Source organism: Ostrea edulis, chromosome 1, assembly GCF_947568905.1.
Source record: "Ostrea edulis chromosome 1, xbOstEdul1.1, whole genome shotgun sequence".
Taxonomy (NCBI): Eukaryota; Metazoa; Mollusca; class Bivalvia; order Ostreida; family Ostreidae; genus Ostrea; species Ostrea edulis.
The window spans coordinates 85,688,438-85,714,629 of NC_079164.1; the positions used below are offsets into that span (position 1 = coordinate 85,688,438).

General features: G+C 36.7%; 1 protein-coding gene across 1 annotated transcript in view; it reads left to right on the plus strand.

Annotated features, from left to right (window-relative positions):
- LOC125676983 (thyrotropin-releasing hormone receptor-like) overlaps nt 1-22,907 on the plus strand; it is a 45,960-nt gene extending 23,053 nt beyond the window's left edge. The window contains exons 2-3 of the mRNA XM_048914885.2: nt 19,643-19,865; nt 22,382-22,907. Coding sequence (XP_048770842.2) covers nt 19,643-19,865; nt 22,382-22,575 — 417 coding nt within the window. The 3' untranslated portion in view covers nt 22,576-22,907. The remainder of the gene's footprint in view (nt 1-19,642; nt 19,866-22,381) is intronic.
- The last annotated feature ends 3,285 nt before the right edge of the window (nt 22,908-26,192 follow it).

Below are 26,192 nucleotides of genomic sequence, written 5' to 3' on the forward strand. Positions count from 1 at the left end.
TTCGGATGTTCGAATCCCGGACACGACAGATATAAGTCGTTAAAAAAGGTAGTGGCAGTTCCATCTCCGAACGCTAGGCATCAGTTGTAAACGTCACGGGTCCTCGGAGATGACCTTAAAAACGGATGTCCTGTGTCACAGTAGGTGTGGCACGCTAAAAACCCTCACTGCTCAATGACCGTAACCGTCGAGCATAGGCCTATATTTGAAGCCCTTCACCGGTATTGGTGACGTCTCCATATGAGTGAAAATTTTTCGAGGGACGTTAAATAAGATACAATCAATTAATCAGCAATCGTGTTCTTGCAGTAATCATATCTTGGCACTGTTTTCCATATCCAAAACCACAATGGTACGTTTAAATAAAAAAATTTAACTTCGGTGGCGGGGGAAGTTTTTTTTTTTTAATTCTGAAACATGTGGGTAAGGGGTATACACCAAAGTCAGATTATGACAGACTAATGAAAAATCATATTTCCCTTTTATGTCAATACTTGTATTTCATACTGGTGTGGTAAATAAATTTTGACCCTACATTATATGCAATCTAGACATACTGGTGCTGGTGCACAAGTTTACATGCTCTGGTCAGGTGCCCCTTTCTTCTTAAAAATCTACCTTTCATATGGGGCCATCCACCTTCCCCATCAGCTGGACCGAGTGCATATTTTTCACCGGAATTTCTTCAGCAACTGACCGTGTGTCTTAGTTTCGTATTTGCACCCATCTATATGCTAGGAATCATGGTGACACCTACATGTTGTATATCACCATTTTCATTAAACACTCAGTTACATTTGACATGCATCCTAAAATTATTGTATACATTTTTACACACGTAATATCACTTCAAATGTGGAGTATTTCCATTTTTAAGAACGTTTACCGGGCCGATATAGTGTGAAACTGTCCCCTGCTGACTTAATCACCCCGAATCATTATCTTCCCACCATTTTATTTTACAGACATGTTGTTTTGGAAGTTTTAGCTCGAACTTTGTCAAATTTTTATAATTTTAAAAAAAAAAACTTCATCCCGACCAAATGATGTACAAACTTTGTGCACCATCATCGTCTTTAGACACGCTTACAACGAAACCATTTACATCATCGTCTGTAAACACGCTTACACCGAAACCATTTACACCAGTGTATCATTCTTGTTAACAATATAGATTATTAATATTTGTCTTTTTTTTCGTAGTATGTAGTGTCTGATATTTGTTCATGTAATACTAGTATATTGTCTCTTGAAAAAAGACGCGGGTTATGTCGAAAATTTGAGGTTTAAATAACCAAGTGTCGTGGCCTTTCATGTTCTTTGCTGCATCGCCATCTCAGCCGTTGAATCGCAAGGATTCCCTCCGCCTGGTCCGTCGAGACTGGGAAGAGCAGGTTCCCAACTCGCCAAGGGCTTGAAACCCGACGGCTATCTTCCAAAGGTTTAGCCGACCTGCCAATGTCGTTGCCCGGGATGTGGCCGTTGCGCATGCTACAGCTACGAGGAACCACTGGCTAGAGTTGAGTGTCACGTGGGAGCCAATAGTGGATGAACTGTCCTGAAAAGAACATTGCAAGGCCCTCCACTAGGGGCACTGTCCCTCCATGACCCCAAAACACCCCACTGGACCCAGGCTTCTGAGGTCGAGAGAGTGGGTTTGTTTGTGTGCACAGGCCTTCCCACAATATAACCGTTCACGCACAGGTTTTCGTTGTGTTTTGAAATAGATGTGGTCAACAGGGGATGCTTATTCCTCCTAGACACCTGATCCCACCTCTGGTGTGTTCATGGGTCCGTGTTTGCCCAACTATCTATTTTGTATTGCTTGTAGGAGTTATGAGATTGATCACTGTTCGTTATCTTCACCTTGCATACAAACACGATTTGGCTTTCCAGAGACTACACACACACACACACACACACACACAGACATATATATATATATATATATATATATATATATATATATATATATATATATATATATATATATGTATGTATGTGTGTGTGTATAAATATATACATATATATACATATATTTATACACACACACATACACACACACAAAGCACTAAAATGACCAACGACACGACCAACCAGATTGTCAAATTTTCGGGACGACCGTGCCTTCTTCAGGACAAACGAAAAAAATTACATAATGTGGTCAATATCAACAGAGAATTCCCGGTACAGATCATGATCTGTACCGGGAATGATAATAACTCCTACTGAATTTTCCTTCAAATGACGATAACTTTTTATGTATTAAAATTGATGAATTTTCTTTAGAAAAATAACACTTTGTGTACAGTGGATGAAAGAAATTAGAACAAATATCATATTTCCCGAGAAAATAAATCTACACTATTTCAGTGGGAGTTTCAACAAAAACAAATAAAGAACTCTGTCAAGGGAGATTAATCACCGTTGACAAGGAGCAAGAAGTTTCTGTTGTAACGTGAAGTCGTCAAGTTCGATTAATCGCAAGTGTTGACTACAATATCATCAATCAATTCAATAACGTCAAACAATGATATAGGGCACATTGTAAGCTACCATTGTATTTGTTGATTCTGCCTTCAATCAACCGAATACATGATAAATCATGTCTGAGACGATTTCCAATTACTGTTACTCTTCTGAAGATGTAAACGCATGGATAAACCCATATACCTTAGTGACGCTGAAGGTTTATAAAGGTCAACTACATATATCATTATACCATGTACACACATTCTAAAACCCTGCATATGGATATGTAGTTTGTCAATCAGCGGGATAACTGTAATATTTACGCAATCATTAATTAAAATACGTATAAAGACATTTTTTTATTTGAAACTTTTAAAGTAAGATTTTGTTATGGGGGTCTAAATACGGATAATTACAATACGAGCGTACGCGTAAATGTTCAGTAATTATTCATGATATTGATTATCATATCAGATAGTGAAGGGGAACTTCAGACGTATTGTGCCACAACAGATACGAGAAATGGTGTCAATTAAATGCGGATTCTTAAACCTGAGAACATTTATGCTTGTTCAACGCTTAGGCTTTTTGACACCATAGACAGCTGCTATTCTCTATAGAAAAGTCGGGAGGCATAGCCTTCATCCACTTCTCTTCGCAAGCATTCATGTTTTGATTCTGGAAAATGTGTAAATGCCGGGGTCTGTGACGGTTTATGCTTCGACCGACCTTTCAACTCAGATGTGCCTGGATTTACGCAATAGACAAGTTGTTTTCAAATGCTATGCCTAAATTTGCAATGATCGTTGATTTTAAAAATTAGTCTGCATTTTGTCTTTAAGTTCCGTGCAAAGTAAATACTTATGATGAATTTGATATATATAAAAAAAATTCTCAATAAAATGGAATGTCATTACACTGTATGAATAAATATCTAATTACATGTTGATGTACGATATAATGTTAATTGTTGATAAACAAATTTGAATCTTTAGGTGAATGTCATACCTTCAGCCCTCGCTTTATTGGCTTGCAGGGATTATATTGTCGTGCATAATGTTGTCATTTGTATCTCACCATTCCTTCATCAATGCTTTGACATTTTCCTGGCTTGTAATGTTTTCTGAATGCTTCCCTTGTCACCGATAAAAGTGGACGAATTTTATGCAACCTACTAAATTATACCGAAAAGAATAATATGGAAACCATTATGAAAATAAATGTGATTCACATGAACGTAATACCCCCCCCCCCCCCTTTCCGAAACGTCATCCTCACCCAAGACTTCCAGGTCACTATCAATATAATGTGCTTTTTTCTATATAGTCAGGATATGAAATATGTGTTTCCTGTACAAAGTACCTGTCATACTGTGGTGATCCCGCAGGTCCCAGTGTACTGTTGTCATTAAGATGCAAGTACTGAGATAACTTTGTAAATCTGTTCCTGGTCATACACTCTTTGAAACCCTGGTTTCCTGAAATATATTGTAAAATATATAACCACAACATTTTTCTTTAAAACTTCCTCTTCGTGTGTTTTATTACACTGTGTTTATATAATGTATATAAGATTCCCTTTTTATGTCCCCCCCCCCCTTTGAAAAAGAGGGGGCATATTGTTTTACAACTGTCGGTCGGTCGGTCTGTAGACCATGTGTTGTCCGCTCAATATCTTTCGACCCCTTTGCTTGATAACAACCAAACTTGGTACAGGGGTTGCCCCTGGAAAGTAGATGATTCTTATTGATTTTCAGGTCACATGGTCAAAGGTCAAAGTCAAACTGCTGGTCTTTACCCCATGTGGTAGACCATGTGTTGTCCACTCAGTAACTTTTGACCCCTATGCATGATAACTACCAAACTTGGTACAAGGGTTGCCCTTGGAGAGTAGATGATCCCTATTGACCTTCAGGTCACATGGTCAAAGGTCAAAGCTCTGGACTTAAGCCGATGTGTTGTCCGCTCAATATCTTTTGACCCCTTTGCTTGATAATAGCCAAAATTGATACAGAGGCTTTCCTTAGAGAGTAGATGATCCCTATGGATTTTCAGGTCACGTGGTTAAAGGTCAAGGTCAAACTGCTGGTCTTAACCCCATGTGGTAGACCATGAGTTGTCCGCTCAATATCTTGAGAACCATTCACTTGATTGTAATGATATTTCATATGTGGGTTGGTTATAAAAAGAAGAGGAACCCTATTGTTTTTCAGGTCAAAAGGTTAAAGGTCAAGGGTCAATCTACTCTGGACATAGGAATATACTGTCCGCTCAATATCTTGAGAACCCTTTGCTTGACAGACATCAGACTTGGTACACTGGTACATCATCAGGAAAAGATGACACCTTATGATTTTGAGGTCAAAGGTCAAACTGGACATAGGAATATATTGACCACTGAATGTCTCAAGAATCCTTTGCTTGACAGACATCAAACTTGGTACACTGGTATATCTAAGATGACCCATATTGATTATGAGGTCACATGGTCAAGGGTCAAACTGGACATAGGAATATACTGTCCGGTCAATATCTTGAGAACCCTTTGCTTGACAGACTTCAAACTTGGTACACTGGTACATCTTCAGGAAAAGATTACCCCTATTGAATTTGAGGTCACATGGTCAAAGGTCAAGGGTCAAACTGGACATAGGAATATACTGTCTGTTCAATATCTTGAGAACCCTTTGCTTGACAGACATCGAACTTGGCACACTGGTACATCTTCAGGAGTTGATGACCTCTATTGATTTTAGGTCACATGGTCAATCCACTCTTGACATAGGAAGATATTGTCTGCTCAATATTTTGAATTGATGATACTACTCTCAATTAAATGATGTGTGTGTGTATAACCCTTTTCAATTTTGCACCATGGGGGGAATATGTGTTTTACAAACATCTCTTTTTTATATATAGTGTCAGGAGAATTTCACTTGAAGTGCTAATTGATTAATAATTATTACGGTAACGTACAAGATCAGAGAGTTACCGTCCGGCATCGTACACAGTGGAGGATCCAGGAATTTAAAAAGGGGGAGGGGCACATGTGAATGTCAAGTCTTAGCCAAAATACCCAGCCATTGATGATTTTTTAATATTGTGATATTAGATACCGCATGATAGCATTGATCTAGATATGTTTTTCAGATAATCATGCTTGTCATATATTTATTCATGTTTGTCATCTTTTATTCATATAATAGTGTATATATTAATATGGAACTAAACGTTAAAACGTTAAAGAAAATACTCAGCCATTTTGGATATCTTGCTTAACAATTAAATCAATATTAATCTATCATATATTTTAAATTACCCACCGCTAAGAGAGCGGCCATTGAAGTTTAATTTATGACGTCACTTCGTCTGTTCCGGTTTATTTCATCAGTAGCACTGTAAACATGGCAAGTCACGAACAGTTGAGTTTGGAGCCGTAAAGATTTGAGTTCGTTCTTTCGCAAGATGAAATTAAGAAAAGAAGACGTTCAGTCGAGTCGCAGACGGTAAATGTTTCTTCATACAAATGTCTCGAACCTCAACTTGTCATTACGCAAATGATGGATAGACAGTTGACGTAGTCTTTTCTTTTCAAATGACTTGGTTGGGTAAGGAATTTCGAAGAAAAAAAACCCCAAGCTTTTTTCACTTCTCCCCTTTGCATTAGTGTAATTAACTACTTGACAGGAAGGCTTCAAACTATTTATCTTTGATGATCTTAGAATCTCATCAAAACCGGGACAGACGGTGTGATGTCAAAATTATTGATTTTTGTGGTCTTGAATACAAAAGAGTTCCACATCATGGCAGTCTCTATAGATAACGGGGATTTCAATTTTTAACGTTTTCAAATGAGTACTGCAGCATATCTCGGTCGTATATCAACAGAATAGTATGACAAATCTTTATCATATAATTAATCGGAATCCTATCATATATCATGTTAAAATCTTTTGGGTTGCCTTTCCCTTTACCACTATATGACTATTTCGGACCGTCAGATTCCTGGGGTTGTGGAATTCACAACTTTAGTACACTCCTATCTACTATCCTGGAATATACATTTAGGTTTGATACACTAAGTAAATGATAAATATATTCAAATGATAAAGACAATAATAACTATAATCATTATCAAACGATAAGACAATTATTTTGACCCCACCATGGAACCAATACTCCTACTCTTAGGATTGTGATATTTACAGTTACTACCTGCCCCTTCTAAATGAATCCGGATATTTATAATGTATCCCCCTTGTCCCAAAGATATTCATACCAAATCTGAAGAGAATTGGAATTGTGGTTATCAAGAAGTTAAAAATGTTCAATTGTTAATACACACGTTGAATCACTATGATAATTTTAGCTCCCTTGGTATAAAAACCCCTACCCCTGGGATCGTGAAATTTACAGTTTTGTAAAGGGCTGTCTGCTCCTTCTACATATGTATTGAGTAATGCATTAAAGAAGATGTAATTTAAATATTTTACACATAAACACTATATACCAAGTTAGATCCGCCCTATCTCTACCCCAGCCCGTATCATGAAGTTTATAATTTTGAAAGAGGCCTTCGTGCTATACATTATAATGTATTTACATTTTTTAACAGAAGTGTAGTTGTAGAGAAGAAGATTTTTTAAAACAACTCATTTTTGTTGGGTAGTTTTTGTCCCGCTTCTAAGAACATAGGGTTGCAGGAGTTCTCAAATTTACGATTTATGACCCTTCGTTCCAAAAATGCTATAATATAATCACTATAACTATTTTGGTCCCACCCTGGTACCAAAATCCCTATCCCCGGGATCATGAAATTAATTTTAGTAAAGGGCTATCTGCTCTTGAGTGTGTGTCAAAATCCAAGGTCAAGAGTCCTGGTACCCAAAGAAATGCCTTGCAATGAGACAAATTTATGTGAAATTTTAACATTACAAAATTGAGAGCAGGGCAAGCACAGACCTCTGAAACAATGCTCAAAAACCTTGAAAAACTAAATATTACTGCTAGGTAAGTAATGCAATTCAACTGATTATTTTGGAGATCTAACCTATTGAGAATTCAAGAAAGTGATCTCAACAATTCTAATTCTCCTCCCCGAGAGGCACAATGCTACAGGTCATTAGCGGATACGACAAAAGCTTCTATATAACTATAAATAATTCTAAATACTTCATAGTACACATGTACTATAAACATATTAGTCGTTATAATAAAACAGGCAAGTAGGCCTTAGTCGTTGGACCCAAACAGGCAAATAACGCCATATGACTTATTCTGGTGATTTAAAGAATTTGCTTGCCACAGGCAAATGAAAATTGATTTTTTTCCCCTGAGTTATGATGCACTATCAGTCTATCATATTATTTCATTTAGTCCTACTCCCAAAAGAATTCAGTTCTATTACATTTACAATATGTCATTGAGATTGATATCTAATATAGACTTTGGTAATCAATTATATCAATCCACTTGTATATTTTTTTTTATTGATGACCATCGTCTAGACAGTGATTGGGCTACAATTCGGATTCAGTACAGTGTTATAAAGAAAAACACCGATGAAAGCTTTCGTGGATGAAAATAAATATATGGGATTACTAGTCCCCCCCCCCCCCCCCTTGTTTGCTATTCCAGTAAAAATTACACTGTATATTATACTAACGATATTACTGCGCAAATACATCACCTAATATTATGATGAGAAAACACGTGTTTTACAGAGTAACGTCTTGGAAACTGATCAGCACTTGATACAATATATGATAACAATCGTCATTGTAGCGTAGGTTGATTGACTGTTTGTGGTTTTACGCCGTTTTTTGGCATTATTTCAGCCATTTTACTGCGGTTACAGCGTAGGCATACATAATGCACGTACATCGTGAAATATCAAAATGTTATGACTGGGCCATATCATAGTATATGAAAGTTAAGAAGTTACAGATCAAATTCGAATTTTGTTAGCCCTTCACCGGCAGTGGTGACGTCTCCATATGAGTGAAATATTCTCGAGAGGGACGTTAAACAATATTCAATCAATCAATCGAATTTTGTCTTGGTCCGTTGATTTTTTATTAAGTTATAACTCCTGGACTTAGATAAATAGCATGAATTATAAGTTTTCCGGACTTTTTTTTAATTTTGTGCTTGCAGATTGGCACATGTACATCGCTTTGCTCTAACAAGTTATAGATCAAATTCAAATTACGCCATGGTCCGTTGATTTTTCACCAAGTTATGGCCCTTAGACTTAGAAAAATTAGCATGAGTGATCAGTTTTCCGATTGTAATATTATTTGGGGGGGGGGGGGGGGGGGTGCTTGCAGATATTCATTTGATATTTGGTACTTTGCTTTGCAATAGCATGTTACACATTTGTGATTTTCGCTGAGTTACGGTTCTTGGACTTCGAAAAATAGTGTGAATTATCAGTTTTTCGGACTTTTTGTTGTTGTGCTTGCAGATATTCATTTGATGATTGATGCGTTTTTAATTCACCTCTACAAAGTTAATAAGAACTAGTAGAGTCACATCCACATTAGCTTAAAATTTACATCCAAGTTTCTTTTTTCTGTAGATAATAGTTACTACTTCTAGCATAGTAATACAACAATGTAGCTAACGTATTCATGATTACCTATATTTCACAGTTCATTGACTTGGTCAAAGACTTAATCTTAATTGATCGAAGAACCTGAACATCTTGCAACACGAATTTAATTACAAATTGATATTTAATCCGTCTATTCTTATAACGCAGTCGATGTAAACAGTGCATCGCGGCATCATATGTGTCTTTCCAAGCAATTACATGTACCAGCAACAAAACGCACGACGGTACGAGAAAGCTTGTCTGGAATTTAAAAACGTTTGTGGTACTTTTCAAATAATTTATTTAGTTTATCTACGGGTTTGCCATTTTTGTCAGAGTACGATGGGTAATCCTCATCATTTTTCAGGTGATGAAGAGCAAATCACCGACTCCAAAGTACACTCATTGGAGCGAGCTCGTCGCGTGGCTTCGCTCGCTATAATCATAGGTGACATATTCCATAGGGTTACGATTACGTCACAGATACTGGGAGCGTTGCGGAGTGCGTGTAGAATTCGCAGAGGGAAGATATTTTCGGTACTGGAGATTTGTTTTTGATATTGACAGAAAATCAGAGTCTTTAACCCAATACATGACAGTCGGAAGAGGACGTCACATAGAGAATTGGCGACTAATGAAAATATCCAACGAATCCCACAGAAACTATACGGATAGCCATCTCATCAGTCAATATGTCTTTTCTATTTTATCAAGCGAGGATTTATGAGCGATATCCTTTAGACTTCAAAACCAGCCAGACAGATGAATTAGATGGATTATTTGCCGGACTGCTGACAGTAACTGGGGCTGATATCTCTTTAGTTCTCCCGTAGTACATCAACTGTAATAAGGGCAGCACTGGGAGTGTATATCACGGATATTGGCATCGCATGGTTCTGATAACTATCAAAATCAGTCATTCGTTTGCAAAGAACAAGGTTGTTTGCGAACTTGTCTGTTGCCTTTCTTTAATTAAAAATGTAATTTAGTGTGGCCCACAATACCGAATATCATTCGATGATTCAGTACAGCATTGTCAAGTTTACAGAGATATTTAAACAAAAAATAATAGTTTTGTTGTGAATTACGCGATATCTATAGCATGCGGAGTGCCCAGTTATTGTAGTACCTATATAGGTAGCTCACCATATGCTGAATTGTATGGATCACTAAGACGATGATCTGTAGGAGTCTGGACTGGTCTGTGACTACAATACAACTGACGGGTTCGTGATCAGCTGATTAAGCTATTGGGAATGTTGAGCATGATCTTAATAATACAAATTATTACTACATTCCTCCACGTTTTCTTTAAAAGGAGTGTGAATTATAAAACCGACCAATATTTATTCAAATATGTTGATTATATATATAATAATCAAAACTACATTTTACACACCTTATTTAAATATGCACAGCTGTCAACGATCAGACAATCAAACTGTAAACAATCAGACAATCAAACTGTAAACGATCAGACAATCAAACTGTAAACGATCAGACAATCAAACTGTAAACAACACCTCCTACAGATCTTTGTAACGTTAAAAAAAATGCACTTAAAATACAAAATCATTGATAATAAAACGAAGCTTAAGATAATGTGTTTTGTTTGATTTATAACCCAAAGTCCATCACTCACATCTGATAAATGACCCCCATCACATCTATAAACAGGAATAACCTCTTCATAATTCTATAATGTGGAATATAGCTATCTTTACATGGAGACTTTTTAACTCAATAAAGACCCCCTCCCTGCTGGAAGCCCGTAAGCGCCGAACGTAGGCCAAAATTTTATAACCCTTCACCAGCAATAATGACATTTCCGTATGAGTGAGAAATTCTCGAGTGAGACGTTAACAATATACAATCTAACTCCAATATTAACTAAATTTCTTTCCTTTTCCCCTCCCTCCCATCTTATTCCTCTCCAAATCTACACAAAAATTCCATTTGGAAAATTTTTCTTGATATACTCTAAATCGACCAGCATCTTTACCAACAGTTTTTTTGGAAAAAGAAAATTTTATGTCATTAGATCCTAAATGAATGATAATTAACTTGAAATCTGGCATATGAAATTTTTACTTTACAATTCTACAAAATTTTGATCAAAATCTAAATTGCTATTTTCTACCTCAATATACCATGCTGTACTCCAGTACACAATTGACGATCCAACTATCCATACAACATAACTTTAATCAACGCAGTTGGCTGAATATATTAAAATACCTAAAATTGTCCAATATAAAAAGACCTGCAGCATTTATAACTGGATTAAGAGAATCTAGCATCGTTTCCCCTGAAAACTTATTGTAGCTTTTAAAAACTCCTTGCAGACTGAGTGGAGTTCAATGTCTGACCTACTGACATATTGTCTGCCATGTTAAATTGTTGCTGACATAATCGGGTATAACATTGTCTGCCATGTTAAATTGTTGCTGACATAATCGGGTATAACATTGTCTGCCATGTTAAATTGTTGCTGACATAATCGGGTATAACATTGTCTGCCATGTTAAATTGTTGCTGACATAATCGGGTATAACATTGTCTGCCATGTTAAATTGTTGCTGACATAATCGGGTATAACATTGTCTGCCATGTTAAATTGTTGCTGACATAATCGGGTATAACATTGTCTGCCATGTTAAATTGTTGCTGACATAATCGGGTATAACATTGTCTGCCATGTTAAATTGTTGCTGACATAATCGGGTATAACATTGTCTGCCATGTTAAATTGTTTGAGGAATCTGGTAACTTAAAGGATAGAAATTAAATGTGTAAATATCTACATACAATATATATAATATAGAAAATATGCACATAACCTATGCTATTATGATGATACCTACATGTACATTTCACACTACAGACTACATTCATACATTAATACACTTTACATTAAACATAGCACACTGCTATATGTATATTCGTGTTTTACTATTATTATTTTAAAGTGAGTGTTGGTCTTTTTTATGTACACACATGCAGATTTCATGTTGAAAACGACACTCTATAAAATTTATATATTAGGACTATAGACATATAGTCTACCCAAATTTGCCAACTGTCCATACATGTGAAATGTAATATGTGCAAAAGTATCCAGCATAAAATTATATACATGCTAGATTACTAATCCCAAATGTAATCAAACAGGCACTGTGGGGTTTTTATTCTTTGAACCAAGTGTGTGTTTGTGGCCATGGTGTGTTAGAATCACATTAAGAATGGCCTATTTCTTCAGCTGTGGAAGTTTAAAGATCGTTTGAGTGACCTTTGTGATACTGGTGACCTTGATCTGGAACAATTTCATGCATAGTGTCCAATCTTCCTACACCTATAACATTCACTGCCAGGCTCAGATCTTGATGGTGATGGAGATCTGTAGGTTCATTGTTCTTTTTCTGTTGAACTATTTCCTGTCTGTCTTTCTGTGTCTTTGAAACATTTGATGATTTCTATGAGAAGTTTTGTGTGCTCTTGTTGTTCTTCTAATTTGTTAATCCTGGTTTCTAATGTACCAATATTTATAGGTTTTGGCGGTAGTGTGGTTAGGTTTGACACCCGGATGTTTGGTTCTTCTGGGAGTGACTGAGATGTTTCATTAATAGAGAAAACTCTTCTGATTTCTTTCTTTATTCCATCAATAAGCTTTTGGTTAGTTATGGCACTTTTCATGTACTGCATGACTTCGTCTGAGGTCTTTGTCCAAGGTTACTAGTGCTGCTCTTGTTTTCATTACAACCCATGAGGAAAGAGTCTATGGTGACGATGGGATGCCCTCAAAGCTCTCTGTTGCTTGATCTCTAATTCTACTCACAAATTCTTCGATGGTCTCATCGGGATTCTGCTTGATCTCCTATAGTTGTCTTTGTGAGATATGGGCCCCGGTCTTTTTTTTTTTTTTTTTTTTTTTATCAAACCTCTTTCAATTGTTGACATACCTGATCGAAATTAATTTGTGCCACTTTAGAACGGGAGCTGAAGGCGTTAAAAGCCTTGTCTCGTAAACATTCAATCCATCTATCCAAATTTTCTGAATTAAACCAGATATATTTTGGCAATATGACTATTGAATTAAATGATATATGGCATCCACTCAAGTCTTGCCATCGTATGTTGAGAGTTTTGGAGGTGTTCGGTTATGTATATCTGTCAGTGACTGATTTCTGATCGTGTCTCTATAAACGTTATGTGGAGCAAGTTTATCTATGTTTGAAGATATTTGTCTTTGTTGTAATTGACTAATTTCTCTCTTTTGTCTAGATCCCTTTTCCTGGCACTTAACTTTCTTTCGTTGTCTAGATCATTTTCTCTACCTCCCAATTCTCTTAATCTCTTTCTAAATTTCTCCTGTCATGTGAAAGCTGAAGATAAAGAACAGTGATCAATGTCTCTCTTTCTCATTCAACAACCTATTTTTTTCATTCTCATCTATAAATTTCTGAACTTCTGAATTTATTCAAAAACTTCTACGTGAGAAGAGAAATATCTTGCTGTGGCCTTCAATTTAGATATATCGACGACGTTTTGTCTATTAACAATAATAACTTTCATTCATATGTCGATTCGATATACCCTGTGAGCTCGAAATAAAAGACACCACAGTCGTCCACTTCTGCTTCATACTTTAGATATTTTATTGAAAGTAGACATTAACGGCAATCTGACAACTCAACTATATAACATACGTGATGATTTCAGCTTCTCCATCGTCAACTTCCCATATAAATGTAGCAATATTCCACAATCACCTGCATATGGTGTTTATAACTCTCAACTGATTCTGCGTATAGTCAGTTTTTAAATCGAGGCAAGCTACTGACAAATAGCTTGATGGTACAAGGGTTTCAACAGTCTCGATTGAAGTCAGCATTTTGCAAATTCTATTGTTGTTATAACGATCTAGTTCGTCAATGCAACCTATCATTGGGTCATATGCTGTCCGACGTGTTTCATACCGATTGTTAGGCCGTTCTTGGCACTCTGATTTTGACTACGGATAACTCCGTTTACCTGATCAGTATATAGGGCTCACGGCGAGTGTAACCGGTCGACAGGGAATGCTTACTCCTCTTAGGCACCTGATCCCACCTCTGGTGTGTCCAGGGGTCCGTGTTTGCCCAACTATCTATTTTGTATTGCTTATAGGAGTTATGAGATTGATCACCGCTTGTTATCTTCACCTTTCATACACATATTTCATTCTGTCTCACTTTCATTTCAAAATCCATTTGTTGTTTCAATCTTATTGAACTTTCTGTATTTTTGTCTAAACTCTTCCTCAACATTGAACACTCTCCTTCTAAATCCTCAATAGTGTTGTGTCTTCTGAATCTCTCCCTCTCTCTCATTTATTTATTTTAAAATTCTTCTCTTTTTCTGATCTCACAATAATCCTCATATACCTGATTTTTCTCACTTGTTTGATCCACCACCGTTTCCTCTAGTTTCTGATTTTGTGTGTCAGCTAGGCTCGGTACATGTATGATCAATGTTGTGTACCTACCTCTTGCTGCACACCCGTAGCCAGGGGGGGGGGGGGGGGGTCGTGGGGTTCGTACGAACCCCCCCCCCCCCCTTGAAAACTACTAAGCACTATTAAAGTCGGGATTTTGTTTGAATTGTGACTATTAAAGTCGGGATTTTTTATGAAAATCATGAAAATTCATAGTAAAAAAGGCATGATTCCAAAATGCAAATTAAGTGCCAGGAAATTGCTAGATTGCAGGATTTTGCACCAAATACCCCAGAGCTTCTGGGGGCCTTGAGCGGCCCCCTGCCGTAGTGGCACCTCGCGGTGCGAGGTGATAGACTCGCGTTGCGAGTCTATGTACCCCCCCCCCCCCCTTGAAAAATCCTGCCTACGGGCCTGTGCTGTAGTATTGACTCTGATTTAATGATGCCCTGATCTTATAATTTAAAAGGGTCCCAAAGTTCTGAATAATTTACAAATCTTTCAACACTAGTTTTCCTTTAATTCTACGTTGAGCATCCCTTGGAAATCCGGGTTAGAATAGATCCTCAGTACCCCTTGCTTCTCATAAGAGGCGGCTAAATGGGGCGGTCCTTCGGATGAGACCGCAAATACTGATGACCCGTGCCACAGCAGGTGTGGTACGATAAAGATTAACGCCGCCTAGATTTTCGAAAGGGACGTCAAAGAATATTCAATCAATCTACACTGAGCAATGATTTCTACAGCTCTTCTTTCCCCAATTGCACCCAGCATGCAAAGTTGGTTGGATTGACGTCAATTACTGACGTCGGATTTACGTTGGATTGTAATTGAAAATGAAAGCTTTTTAGACGTCTTTTTCTGACGTCTACAAAACGTCAGATTTCACCGTCACACAGACGTTCATGATCCCATGGGGATCCGGGTTATAATAGGTCCACAATACCCCTTGCTCGTCGTAAGAGGCGATTAAACGGGACGGTCCTTTGGATGAGACCACAAAAACCGAGGCCCTAGCTGTGTTACACCAGTTGTGGCATGATAAAGATCCCTCCCTGCTCAAAGGCCATATAAGAGCCGAGCATAGGCCTAACTTTTGCACCCCTTCACCGGCAATGATGACGTCTCCATATGAGTAAAAAATATCTTGAGCAAGACATTAGCAATATACGATCAATCAATCGACATCAAACTGACAGATTTTTGCAACATCAATAAGTTGAAAGGTAATCATTTGAACAAGAGAACTATTATTCTGGTCATTTTTCTTCTCTATTCATTGTTTAGTAAATAATATTCAGCCATTGACACTATCCAATCTCAGGGTGTCAAGTGAATTTTGGTCCAAAAAATATAGGACAAACCTCAGAAATATAGCACCTTTTTCTCAGAAATATAGGACAAGAAAAACAAAGAACTTGTGGACTTTACAGCCTCCTCCTCCACTCATTACACTCTCCTTTTATTTACAAGTTAACAGGAATTACAACTTTCATTGTTTCAATAAAATAATGTCAATTAACAAAATGACACAATTGGCAAGCTAACATCTTACTACTGTAACCTGTGTTAATTTGAATCTACTTAAATTAACCAGCGTTCCCAAAAACTTTGTTTTATCCTAGGCATTTTCACACCAAGTCTCGTTAAAACTCAACCTGAAACAAAACACTAGTTGGAACATGGAACAGCTTCATCTACAGGACTGTTTGACTTCCCGCAAGGAAGAAAAACAAATCCTGCAGGTAAAGCTGGGCAGGGTCGCCACACCCAGGCTGTCCAGCACTCTCTGACAAAAAAAAGGGGCTAATTTTAGAGCTAAAACTATGAAAATTTAGGGCTAAAATTAGGAATTACATAACCAAATTAGGGCAGTTTTAAAAATTTAAATGATGTTACTTTCACAATTCTGACGATAAAGAAACTCACAAAAAACACTCTCCGTACAGGAATAACTGGCTGTAACCTTAATAGTTACATCTTTGTCACAAAGTCACAAGCAATAAACAGCTTGACACATGGATTCGCTGATCAAAAGTTAGAATGCATTTTCAATATTGCTAGAATAGAAATAGTATTTTTTTTTAAAAATAAATAAATAGGGATTTACAGGGGAAATTATGGCTTTTTTTTTTAAGGATTTCCCCTTTAATTTAACATATTTTAAGGCATGTTAGCAAAGCTAATAAATTTAGGATTTTTAAAGGAATTTTTAGGGCTGCTGGACAGCCTGCTGACACCTGAAAGAAATGTGAAAGAAGTAAATGTTGTACAATTACAAATAGATGACACAAACTGTTTGTAATATACAGTACTGGTTTTGCTTCAGAATCCAACATTTCTTACTTACCCTGAAATATAGGAATTTCACAGAAATGTAGGAATTTTTGTGGAGATATAGGAATTTATAGGAATAACCACCAAATATAGGAACTTGTAGGAAACTTTACGCCCTGAAAAAAATTAAAGTTATCATTTGATTCCATTCATTCATTTTCGTTCCGGCCTCTTCCGCCTGTCCGGTCTGGTGCATATTTAAGGTATTTTGCAACAGCCTATTGGACTTCGTGTTCCATTGATGAACTGCACTTGCTACAAAACTAAAGAAGTATTTATTAAAAATTATCTTTTACAAAATCTACAGTTAGTAATAATTCCCAAATACAACAAAATGTGTTTGTGAAACACTTTGCCCCTAGTGGTAACAAGTTAGAAATTTAAAAATTCAAAATTTATTATCAAGGTTAAAGTTTCAGACAGAAAGACAAGAGAAAAACAAAATCCATGCCCCCTACTTTAGTTGCAGGAGCATAACATTTTGAATGACATTAAATTTAATGAACCTGACATAGATAAACATACCTATCACCGCCTGAAACTTCCCTCTGTTGCCCTTTATATTCATAAGGGACATTACGTCATTTGTCATTATCCTCAAAATGTAATTACAGTCCCTGAAACATTCTTTCCCACCTAAATGGTAAGTGAATGGGAGGCCCTTTGGCCACATCGCTCACCCGAGTCACCTTGGCCCATATTTGAAGATTTTCCCTACATATTCGCATATAAAACTTTGATTCCTATTGTGGGCCCCAACCTACACCCGGGGGATGATTTTTACAAACTTGAATTTCCACTATGTCGAGAAGCTTTCATGTAAATGTCTGCTTTTCTGGCTCAGTGGTTCTTGAGTAAAACATTCTAAATGACCCCACCACATTTTTTGCTTTTTTGTAATTATCTCCCCTTTGAAGAGAACATGGTCCTTCTTTGAATAAACTTGAACCCCCTTCACCCAAGGATGATTTGAACCAAGTTTGGTTGAAATAGGCATGGTGGTTTTGGAGAAGAAGTCTTATTGTGGTATACCCATAATACCAAAGGCCTAGCCCAAAATTCTATTATTTGACCATCAAAATGACACGTGACACACTGTCTTATCATGTTATACCCACATACCAAATATCAAAGGCCAATAACATGTCCCCCTTCTGGGAAGGAGAGACATAATTAAGTCAGAAGACACTCCAACGTCGAAATCGAGGGTACATGTATATGAAGCGCCAAATTAACATAAACTCAAATAATTGAATAGCCTTTTCAATTATTTGAAGATATCATCAATTCAATTATTGCTCTCTTTAATTGAATTAATGCGCGCATTAAATCAAGTATTGCTCTCATCAAATGAATTAATGCGCGCATCAATTGAATTGATGATAGCATTAATTCTTCAGCTGAATTAATGTGTTCTGTGCCATGCTCGTCTACGCAAGTTGCCGCCCTTTAAAAGTGAACCATAAACATGCGTTTCTAACAGTAACTTAATATTCCATATTGAAATAAAAATGTGTTTTAAAACTTTTTTTTAATCTTGAAGCATGCAAATATTTAATTAAAAGTCTTATTTCTTGAGCTGTAGTGATATATATATATATATATATATATATATATATATATATATATATATATGCCTAATGGATATGAAGAAGCTTTGACCTTTAACCTCAGAATTAAGAGTCATCCTTGTATTTACTCTGGACCTTAAAACTTCAAATTCAACAGCGAACGTAAACAGGTACCTTAAATCAATGATATAGATTATTGATGCTCACACGCTTCAACATGTTCAAGCCGTTAATGACGTTTTTAATTTCAAAAGCTCAATGCAACTAACTTTTTACTGTTGTCCATTTTAAGATATGAACAACAATATATTACTTCATTTGTTGCTGAGGTGAATATGTTGTCATGTAAATTAATAAACACAATAAATAAATGAATAAATTAGACTCCAAAACATTAATTTTATTTATTATCAAAAACACCAAAAAATGTTTTTCACAAACCATATATTTTTTTTTAAAAAAAAATCCTTATGGGAAATGTTTATGAAACATTGCTGATTCCGATAAACATGTACTCGAGCATGCGCAAGTTGACCCCCCTCCTCTGGTCATGTGTACCGTCATGTGCTACCTTATTAGGTCCCAATATATAAATAAAAATCGTGTCTCGCGTTCACTCAGTACTTCGCTCGGTCTTTTCTGTTTAGTCATGAAAAAACCTCGTGTTTTCTAGACTTGACGGAAAAGGCAGAGGGATGTTCCAATTAGCTTCGGTGAAATCATGTACATACAATTGTGCTTTATCCCATAGCATCCTGAAAATAACGAATAGTGATCAATCTCATATATATCTTTTCTTATCATTTTATAAAACGAACTGTCGTTAATTAATTTTCCATCTGAAGTTGAAAATAATTACATGATAAACAGAACATATCTGTTTATATGGTGCTCATAATTTGAAATAACTTCTTTTTGTTTCAAATTTGAATATAGGATTAAATTGTTTGGATAACAAAATAAAATGAGGATGTGAAGGGTCCACACCCAAGTCCTTTAAATATTCATGCGCGATGACCTAGGGATGTTGAATCAAGTTCAACAAGTAAAACTCATTGAACAGATGCGTCGTAAATACCCCCTTCACGAATGTTTACGATACATGTATGTGCATTTTCCATTTGACTTTTCTTTTGGTATTTAGCATCATATGAGAAAACTTCAATGACTTTTGTTGCATTTTTTAATTTTACAGGTTGTGAGAATGCTGATTGTGATTTTCGGCGTCTTCGCGATCCTGTGGATGCCTTATCGGGTTATGGTAGTGTACAACTCGTTTGCTAAATCTAAATACAAGGATCCGTGGTTTCTTTTATTTTGTCGGATCATGGTCTACATCAACAGCGCCATCAACCCCATTCTGTATAACGCCATGTCTGTTAAATTCAGAAGGGCTTTCCAAAACATACTGTGTTGTGGTGAGTGATTTCACGGTGAAGTACAACTTGCATGCATGCTTACATGCTGTACACCAAGTAAAGTCAAATTTCAGGGTTCGACACTAACGCTAGTCCGGTAGACCGAGGCTAGTAAATTTTGTCACGGACTATCAGAACATCATCAATAAGTAGTCCGGTGGACTACTAAAAAAACAGACCTCTGTACAATAAAATAATTGTCGAAGTCTTTCTGTTTTCGTTTCTGTTTCATATCGTTGTAAATACACAATGGACTAATTTTTTATCGAGCTGTCTAATCGTAACCGTGTCACTTCTGCGCTTAGAATTATAGTTATTAAATGACACAGTCATTCAAGCATACACTATACGCTGAAAAAATTGTGGCGGTTTTTGGGGAGCGTCAGTCCCCCCCCCCCCCCCCCCCCCCCCCAAAAGAAAAACAGAGGAAGAAACAACTCAAGCAAACAGAGAGTACCACCGCAAGAAACGAAAAAGGACTTTTCAAGATTGAAATAGATGCGTTCTACTTTTGTTTGCCGACGATCTGTAAAACTTCCCAAAGTTTACAAACTACGCGCACGCAACTTCCGATTCCAATAAAAATGACTACCGGAAGACAAACATTTATATTCAAACAGAGATCCCGATTTGTAAAAAATAAATAAATTGATTGATTAAATATTGTTTAACGTCCCGCTCGAGAATATTTCACCCATATGGAGATGTCATCATTGCCAGTGAAGGGTTGCAACATTTAGGCCTATGCTCGGCGCTTACGGCCTTTGAGCAGGGAGGGATCTTTATCGTGCCACACCTGCTGTGACACGGGGCCTCGGTTTTTACGGTCTCATCCGAAGGACCGCCACATTTAGTCGCCTCTTACGACAAGCAAGGGGTACTGAGAACCTATTCTAACCCGGATCCCCATGGGACTAAAAAAATAAATAAATAAATAGATAAGAAATAAAAATAAATAACTGCCAGTGGCAAAATGTTCTTCATTTTGCGTCTCATCTAATTGTCTATATAGTATAATATTCTAATTTGCACCCAATTGACTGACACTAAACAAACAAGTCGGATCGGGACACTATGAACTCGGTGGTATTATCTCGGTTCACTAGAGTGTAACGTTTTACCTAGATTTTTTCCTACTACGAGTTTTAATTAATAAACAATATTAGGGTTTCGAAGTAAAATTATGATTTTTACTCGGAGTCGAAGACGCGTTCGCGGGACTCACCATATCAGACAAACTTGCGTCCCAAATGAATTTTCTGCGTCTAGGACGCAGATTCTTGTGTTAGTGACAACCCTGGATTTTGATGACAATAATGATGCTTTTTATCAAATGAGAGATGTTCAGGAACTTTCTAACAAAGCATATAAAATATCCATGGACTTAATGTGAACTCTTAATAAAATTGAAACAGTAAAATATTTTTTCTGGTGGTTTGATGTGAGAATCAGTAAAAATAGAAGCTGAATTTGGGTATCAAATTTTTATTTATTTGTAAAACAGATGTACTGGAAATGCACGATTTTGCATCTAGATTTTGAAAATTTTCAGGGGGAGGGGGCAAGCCTCCTGCAAAATGAAAAATTCTCGAGCGGGACGATAAACAATATTCAGTCAATCAATATATATATAAATATGATATTTTTTGCATTTACATGTAGCTTACGTTAAAGGCACTCCAATATTTATGCTATGAGAATTGTATTCCTATTAAAGATACGATCTATAACTTTGAAACATAGAAAATATAATGGTAGAAATGATAGATTGATTGATAAATAGAAAAAAAATAGAAAGATTAATGCGCCACTTTGACTGGGGGTGTAGAATTGAATGCTCATGAGAACTATCAATACAAAATTACGTTCGTCTGAAGCTTTAATATCCAACTCATTTTTTCTTAAGATGAAAAAACCCATTACCTGTACTTAAAAACTACGTGCCGCCATCCGAGTTACCATGGAAATCGTATCAATTGGAATAAGTCTCCCGACACTTATGGAATTCAGCGACCTGAAAAAAAATTAGGATTGATGTTTATGTGACTTAGCAGTGGTGTATTTGCTTTAAAAGCAATACATTTTCCATCAAAATGGCTTTTGTTGGCTTCTAAGTCGTAACGGAATGGACAGAAACAAACAATCAATCATGGCGTAAAATCTGTGTATAATTCATCATCCAATATCAGTCATGTTTTGTCATAACTAATTGTTTAGAAATGGTTTCAGGGATGAAACCTTCTCATATGAACATTATCACATTATTATTTCATTATTATGAGAAATTAAGCGACATATTTTCTTTTGTACCAACCAAAAAAAAAACAACAACAAAAAATCAACACCGATTATCATGCTTGTACCGTGCAAGCGCGTCTTATATCTATATATCTTATCTGCTGAGCAATTTTGGGACAAATGATCAATTACAAGGTATCAATTATGTACGTTAGAAATATTTCCCCTGCATCGTACGTTGTAAATAAAATAACAAATTGTTAACATTTTCTTTGCAGGGGTTGGTAAGTTAAAACAAGGCTCTGACGCCTATTCAGAGTACACGATGGACCACCGAGCCGCCATTCGTCTCAATAACTGTCCGGGAATGGAAAAATCCTATCTTCTTATGCCACCGGACGCTAAAAGAAAAAACCCATCCATGGAAAGCATAACATTAACGGAGAGTGACGGTTGTCGAGCTGTTATATGAATGACGCGTGTCTTAGGGGAACCTTACAGTGGTCAGTGACACTATATAACTGAAACAATGGGAAACCCAGGTGACAACTTAATTTGTTTTCTCAAAATGACCAGCAAGAAGGAAATAGTTTCTTCGATTCACACCGAGAGACACTAGGGGCAAATAATGATCTATCCTTCATTTCCGACAGAATAGGATGACGATTTCAACAGGGGACATGAGAATGCCTCTTAGGTGTAAACTCAATTAAACAACGCTTGTGATTTGACTGAGAAAAATATTTCCAATTTTGTATCGTATTTCAAAGTCTTTATTTACCAACACATTATTGCATCCATTAATAAGATGTTGGTTTTTTTTTCTCACGAGGAATCGAAGTCTTTCATGATGTTGAAATTCTTGTTTCTGTCGCCGTGTCAAACCTAAGACGTTTCACATTGGTATAGTGACTGATTTCTTCGCCATGCGCCCGGCACTAGAAGTGAAAGTAACAGGTCTTAAAAACGGAGGTCCCGTATCATGGTGGGCGTTGATACGATATAGAAAACCCTCACTGCTGCGGATGTAAATCCCCCATGCGCATAGGTGAAAAGTGGCACTTCGCCCAAAGCTGGTAACGTACAAATATTTACGTAAATGAAGAAGTCTCGAATGGGACGTAAAACAACGAAGAAAAAATGGATAAGCACCTTCATATCTACAACCCTGAGCGCCATGCGTAGGTTAGAATTTGTGAAACGCCATCTAAAGTTGGTGGCGTCTCTACATAAATGAAAAATTCTTGAAGGGGAAATTTTGGGAATCGTCGGGTTTATTCAGTATTAGTTCGCACTAAACGTGAAATAAAATGAAAATGTTGCAGTCACGTTCAGGAAGGTGTGTTATATGTATTTACACAATTAACGAGTGAAATACTCAAAAGAAACAAAATAATTAACACGTTGATTAATTGGCATGCTATTCCGATCGGAAAATTTTGCGTGTCCAAAACGGAGACATTGTTATTTTCATCGATGTTGTGAATGTTACGATTGACGAAGCGGTAAATATTATATACAGCTGGAAAGATAATTTTATAAACTTTCAAATACAACTATACTAAATTTAATCACAGTAAAATATTTGGAGTTAATAGCGTCCTTCTTATCCCCTTCGATTTAGTGTATTTCGGGACACGTGCGTTTTGAAAGGTATATCTTCGTCGGGTCTTTGCTGTGACGCATGTTAGTGTTTAACATTAATTCTAGACTGTACAATTCATCAATTATGATTAAATGTTGGCTGTTCAACGTAACGAAAGACATCTTACCGCTGCTACGGTCCACTTCAGCCTCTTTCTTAGCTACATGCATATAGCTATACAATACACTGTATACCTTTATCAAGCCTTGTAGAATTTCTAAAAGTGTTTGAAATACTTTGTGGAATTCCAACTTTTAGTTGAACCAGTTCGAATTAGTCTTGACGCTCGATGGGAACAGACTTTTCTATTGCCACATATTACACTCGATGATTTTAATATGTAGACGTTTTGTTTGTTATCAGCTTTTGTAGTGTAGTTGTAGTTTTAGTTTCCTTTTCAATTTAGTTTTCTTTTCTATGTAAATATTCTATCGTCCCGAGGAAGGGTCAGGTCCCGAGCAATATAGGACCTACAATCACTCTTTTAATACAGAGGTATTGTATTGTGTTACAATATTACCTTTTCATTGTTACATTGAAAGATATCTATTCATTGTTTCAATAAATGACTTCAATTAATTTCTTTGAAATAATGAGAAGCGTCTTTTTTGAAATAAAAATTGGAGGCGATAATTTTTGGTCCGCCTGCTTAATCTGCCCTGCATTACACACGTTACATCGTGTGTGCATATCAACTTAAAACGTAAGCCATTTGTCCATTGAAAATACATTTCTGACAAAATTAAAAATAAATTTTTTTGGTCACCAAACTATATTAACATGCCTTTTATTGAGATTTTATATACTTTTACGAATTGACTCGAAGTAACAGGAAGTGACCCGCAATACCCAAAATTGATGGTACAAATAAAACTCCTGTTAATGTCGTTTATCAAAACAAATCGAAAAACATGAACCATAATCGATTTATAGATATATTCATTCGGATAATCTACTTCCCAATGATACCCAACTACCAATAATAACCTTGTTAGTTTTATTTACTGCAGTAAAAATGTAAAAGGTGACCCGAAATACCCTAAATGACTGTATACCAATAAAAGAAGACTTTCAAACTTCAGTTTCTGGACTTTCCTAAGGAACCTGTAGTTGGTAACTTGCTATAATGTCTATATGCCAGTCTTCAGGAAGCATCCCACCTCTGGCGTGTCCAGGGGTCCGTGTTTGCCCAACTCTCTATTTTGTATTGCTTATAGGAGTTATGAGATTGATCACTGTTCGTTATCTTCACCTTGCATGCTATATGTTGGCGTAAAATTAAACCGTAGCTACATATGCAGTATTAGTGTATATTTATTTTATTTATTTATTTCCTTGTGAAACAACACACTCTCACAATCGGTGGGTGTGTGTCAGAAAATGACAAAGTCTGGAAAAGGGGGTTGTACCCACAGACGCTTGCTTAATATTTTTCAAAATAAGTTAATATAATGATTTTAAAATACATATATACATTGGTATGAAGTTTATGGAACGGTAGACTCTGAAGGATAATGTCCTGTTCTCTCCGTAATTTCTGCTTCAGTTCTTCATAATGAGTCTTTTAATTTTACAAAATGCTCACCTCCTTGTAATACTATTACATGCAATGTTTCCGTTTTCTGTTTCGTTCCGTGTTTAAGCTACTCCCATAGAATAAAGGCCTTTACTCTCACCACAATGTTACATTCCCTTCAATAAGTCCCAAACAAATGTAGACCGGCCTATCAAAATCTATAGAAAAGATTCTAAAAGAATAATAAGAGGCCCATGGGCCACATCGCTCACCTGAGTCATCTTGGCCCATATCTTAAAATTTTCCCTATATATTCGTATGTAAAACTTTGATTCCTATTGTGGCTACAACCTATCCCCGGGAGCTTGAGTTTTAAACATGAATCTGCACTGTGTCAGGAAGCTGCCCTGTAAATTTCCACTTGTCTGGACCAGTAGTTCTTAAGAAGATTTAAAAAAATTCCCTATATATTCGCATGTAAAACTTTGATTCTCTATTGTGGGTCTACCCTACCCCCATGGGCCATGTTTTTAACAAACTTGATTCTGCACTATGTCAGGAAGCTGCCGTTTAAAGTTTAACTTTTCTGTCCCAGTGGTTCTTGAGAAGAATTTTAAATGACCCCACCCAACTTTTGATTGATTGATTGATTGATTGGAAATTAATTAGCGGGATGCTCGAGAATATTTCACTCATATGGAGACGTCACCAATGCCGGTGAAGGGCTGCAACATTTAGGCCTATGCTCGGCGCTTACGGCCTTTGAGCAGGGAGGGATCTTTATCGTGCCACACCTGCTGTGACACGGGGCCTCGGTTTTTACGGTCTCATCCGAAGGACCGCCCCATTTAGTCAACTCTTACGACAAGCAAGAGGTACTGAGGACCTATTCTTACCCGGGTCCCCACGGGAGGTTTGCATTTTTGTG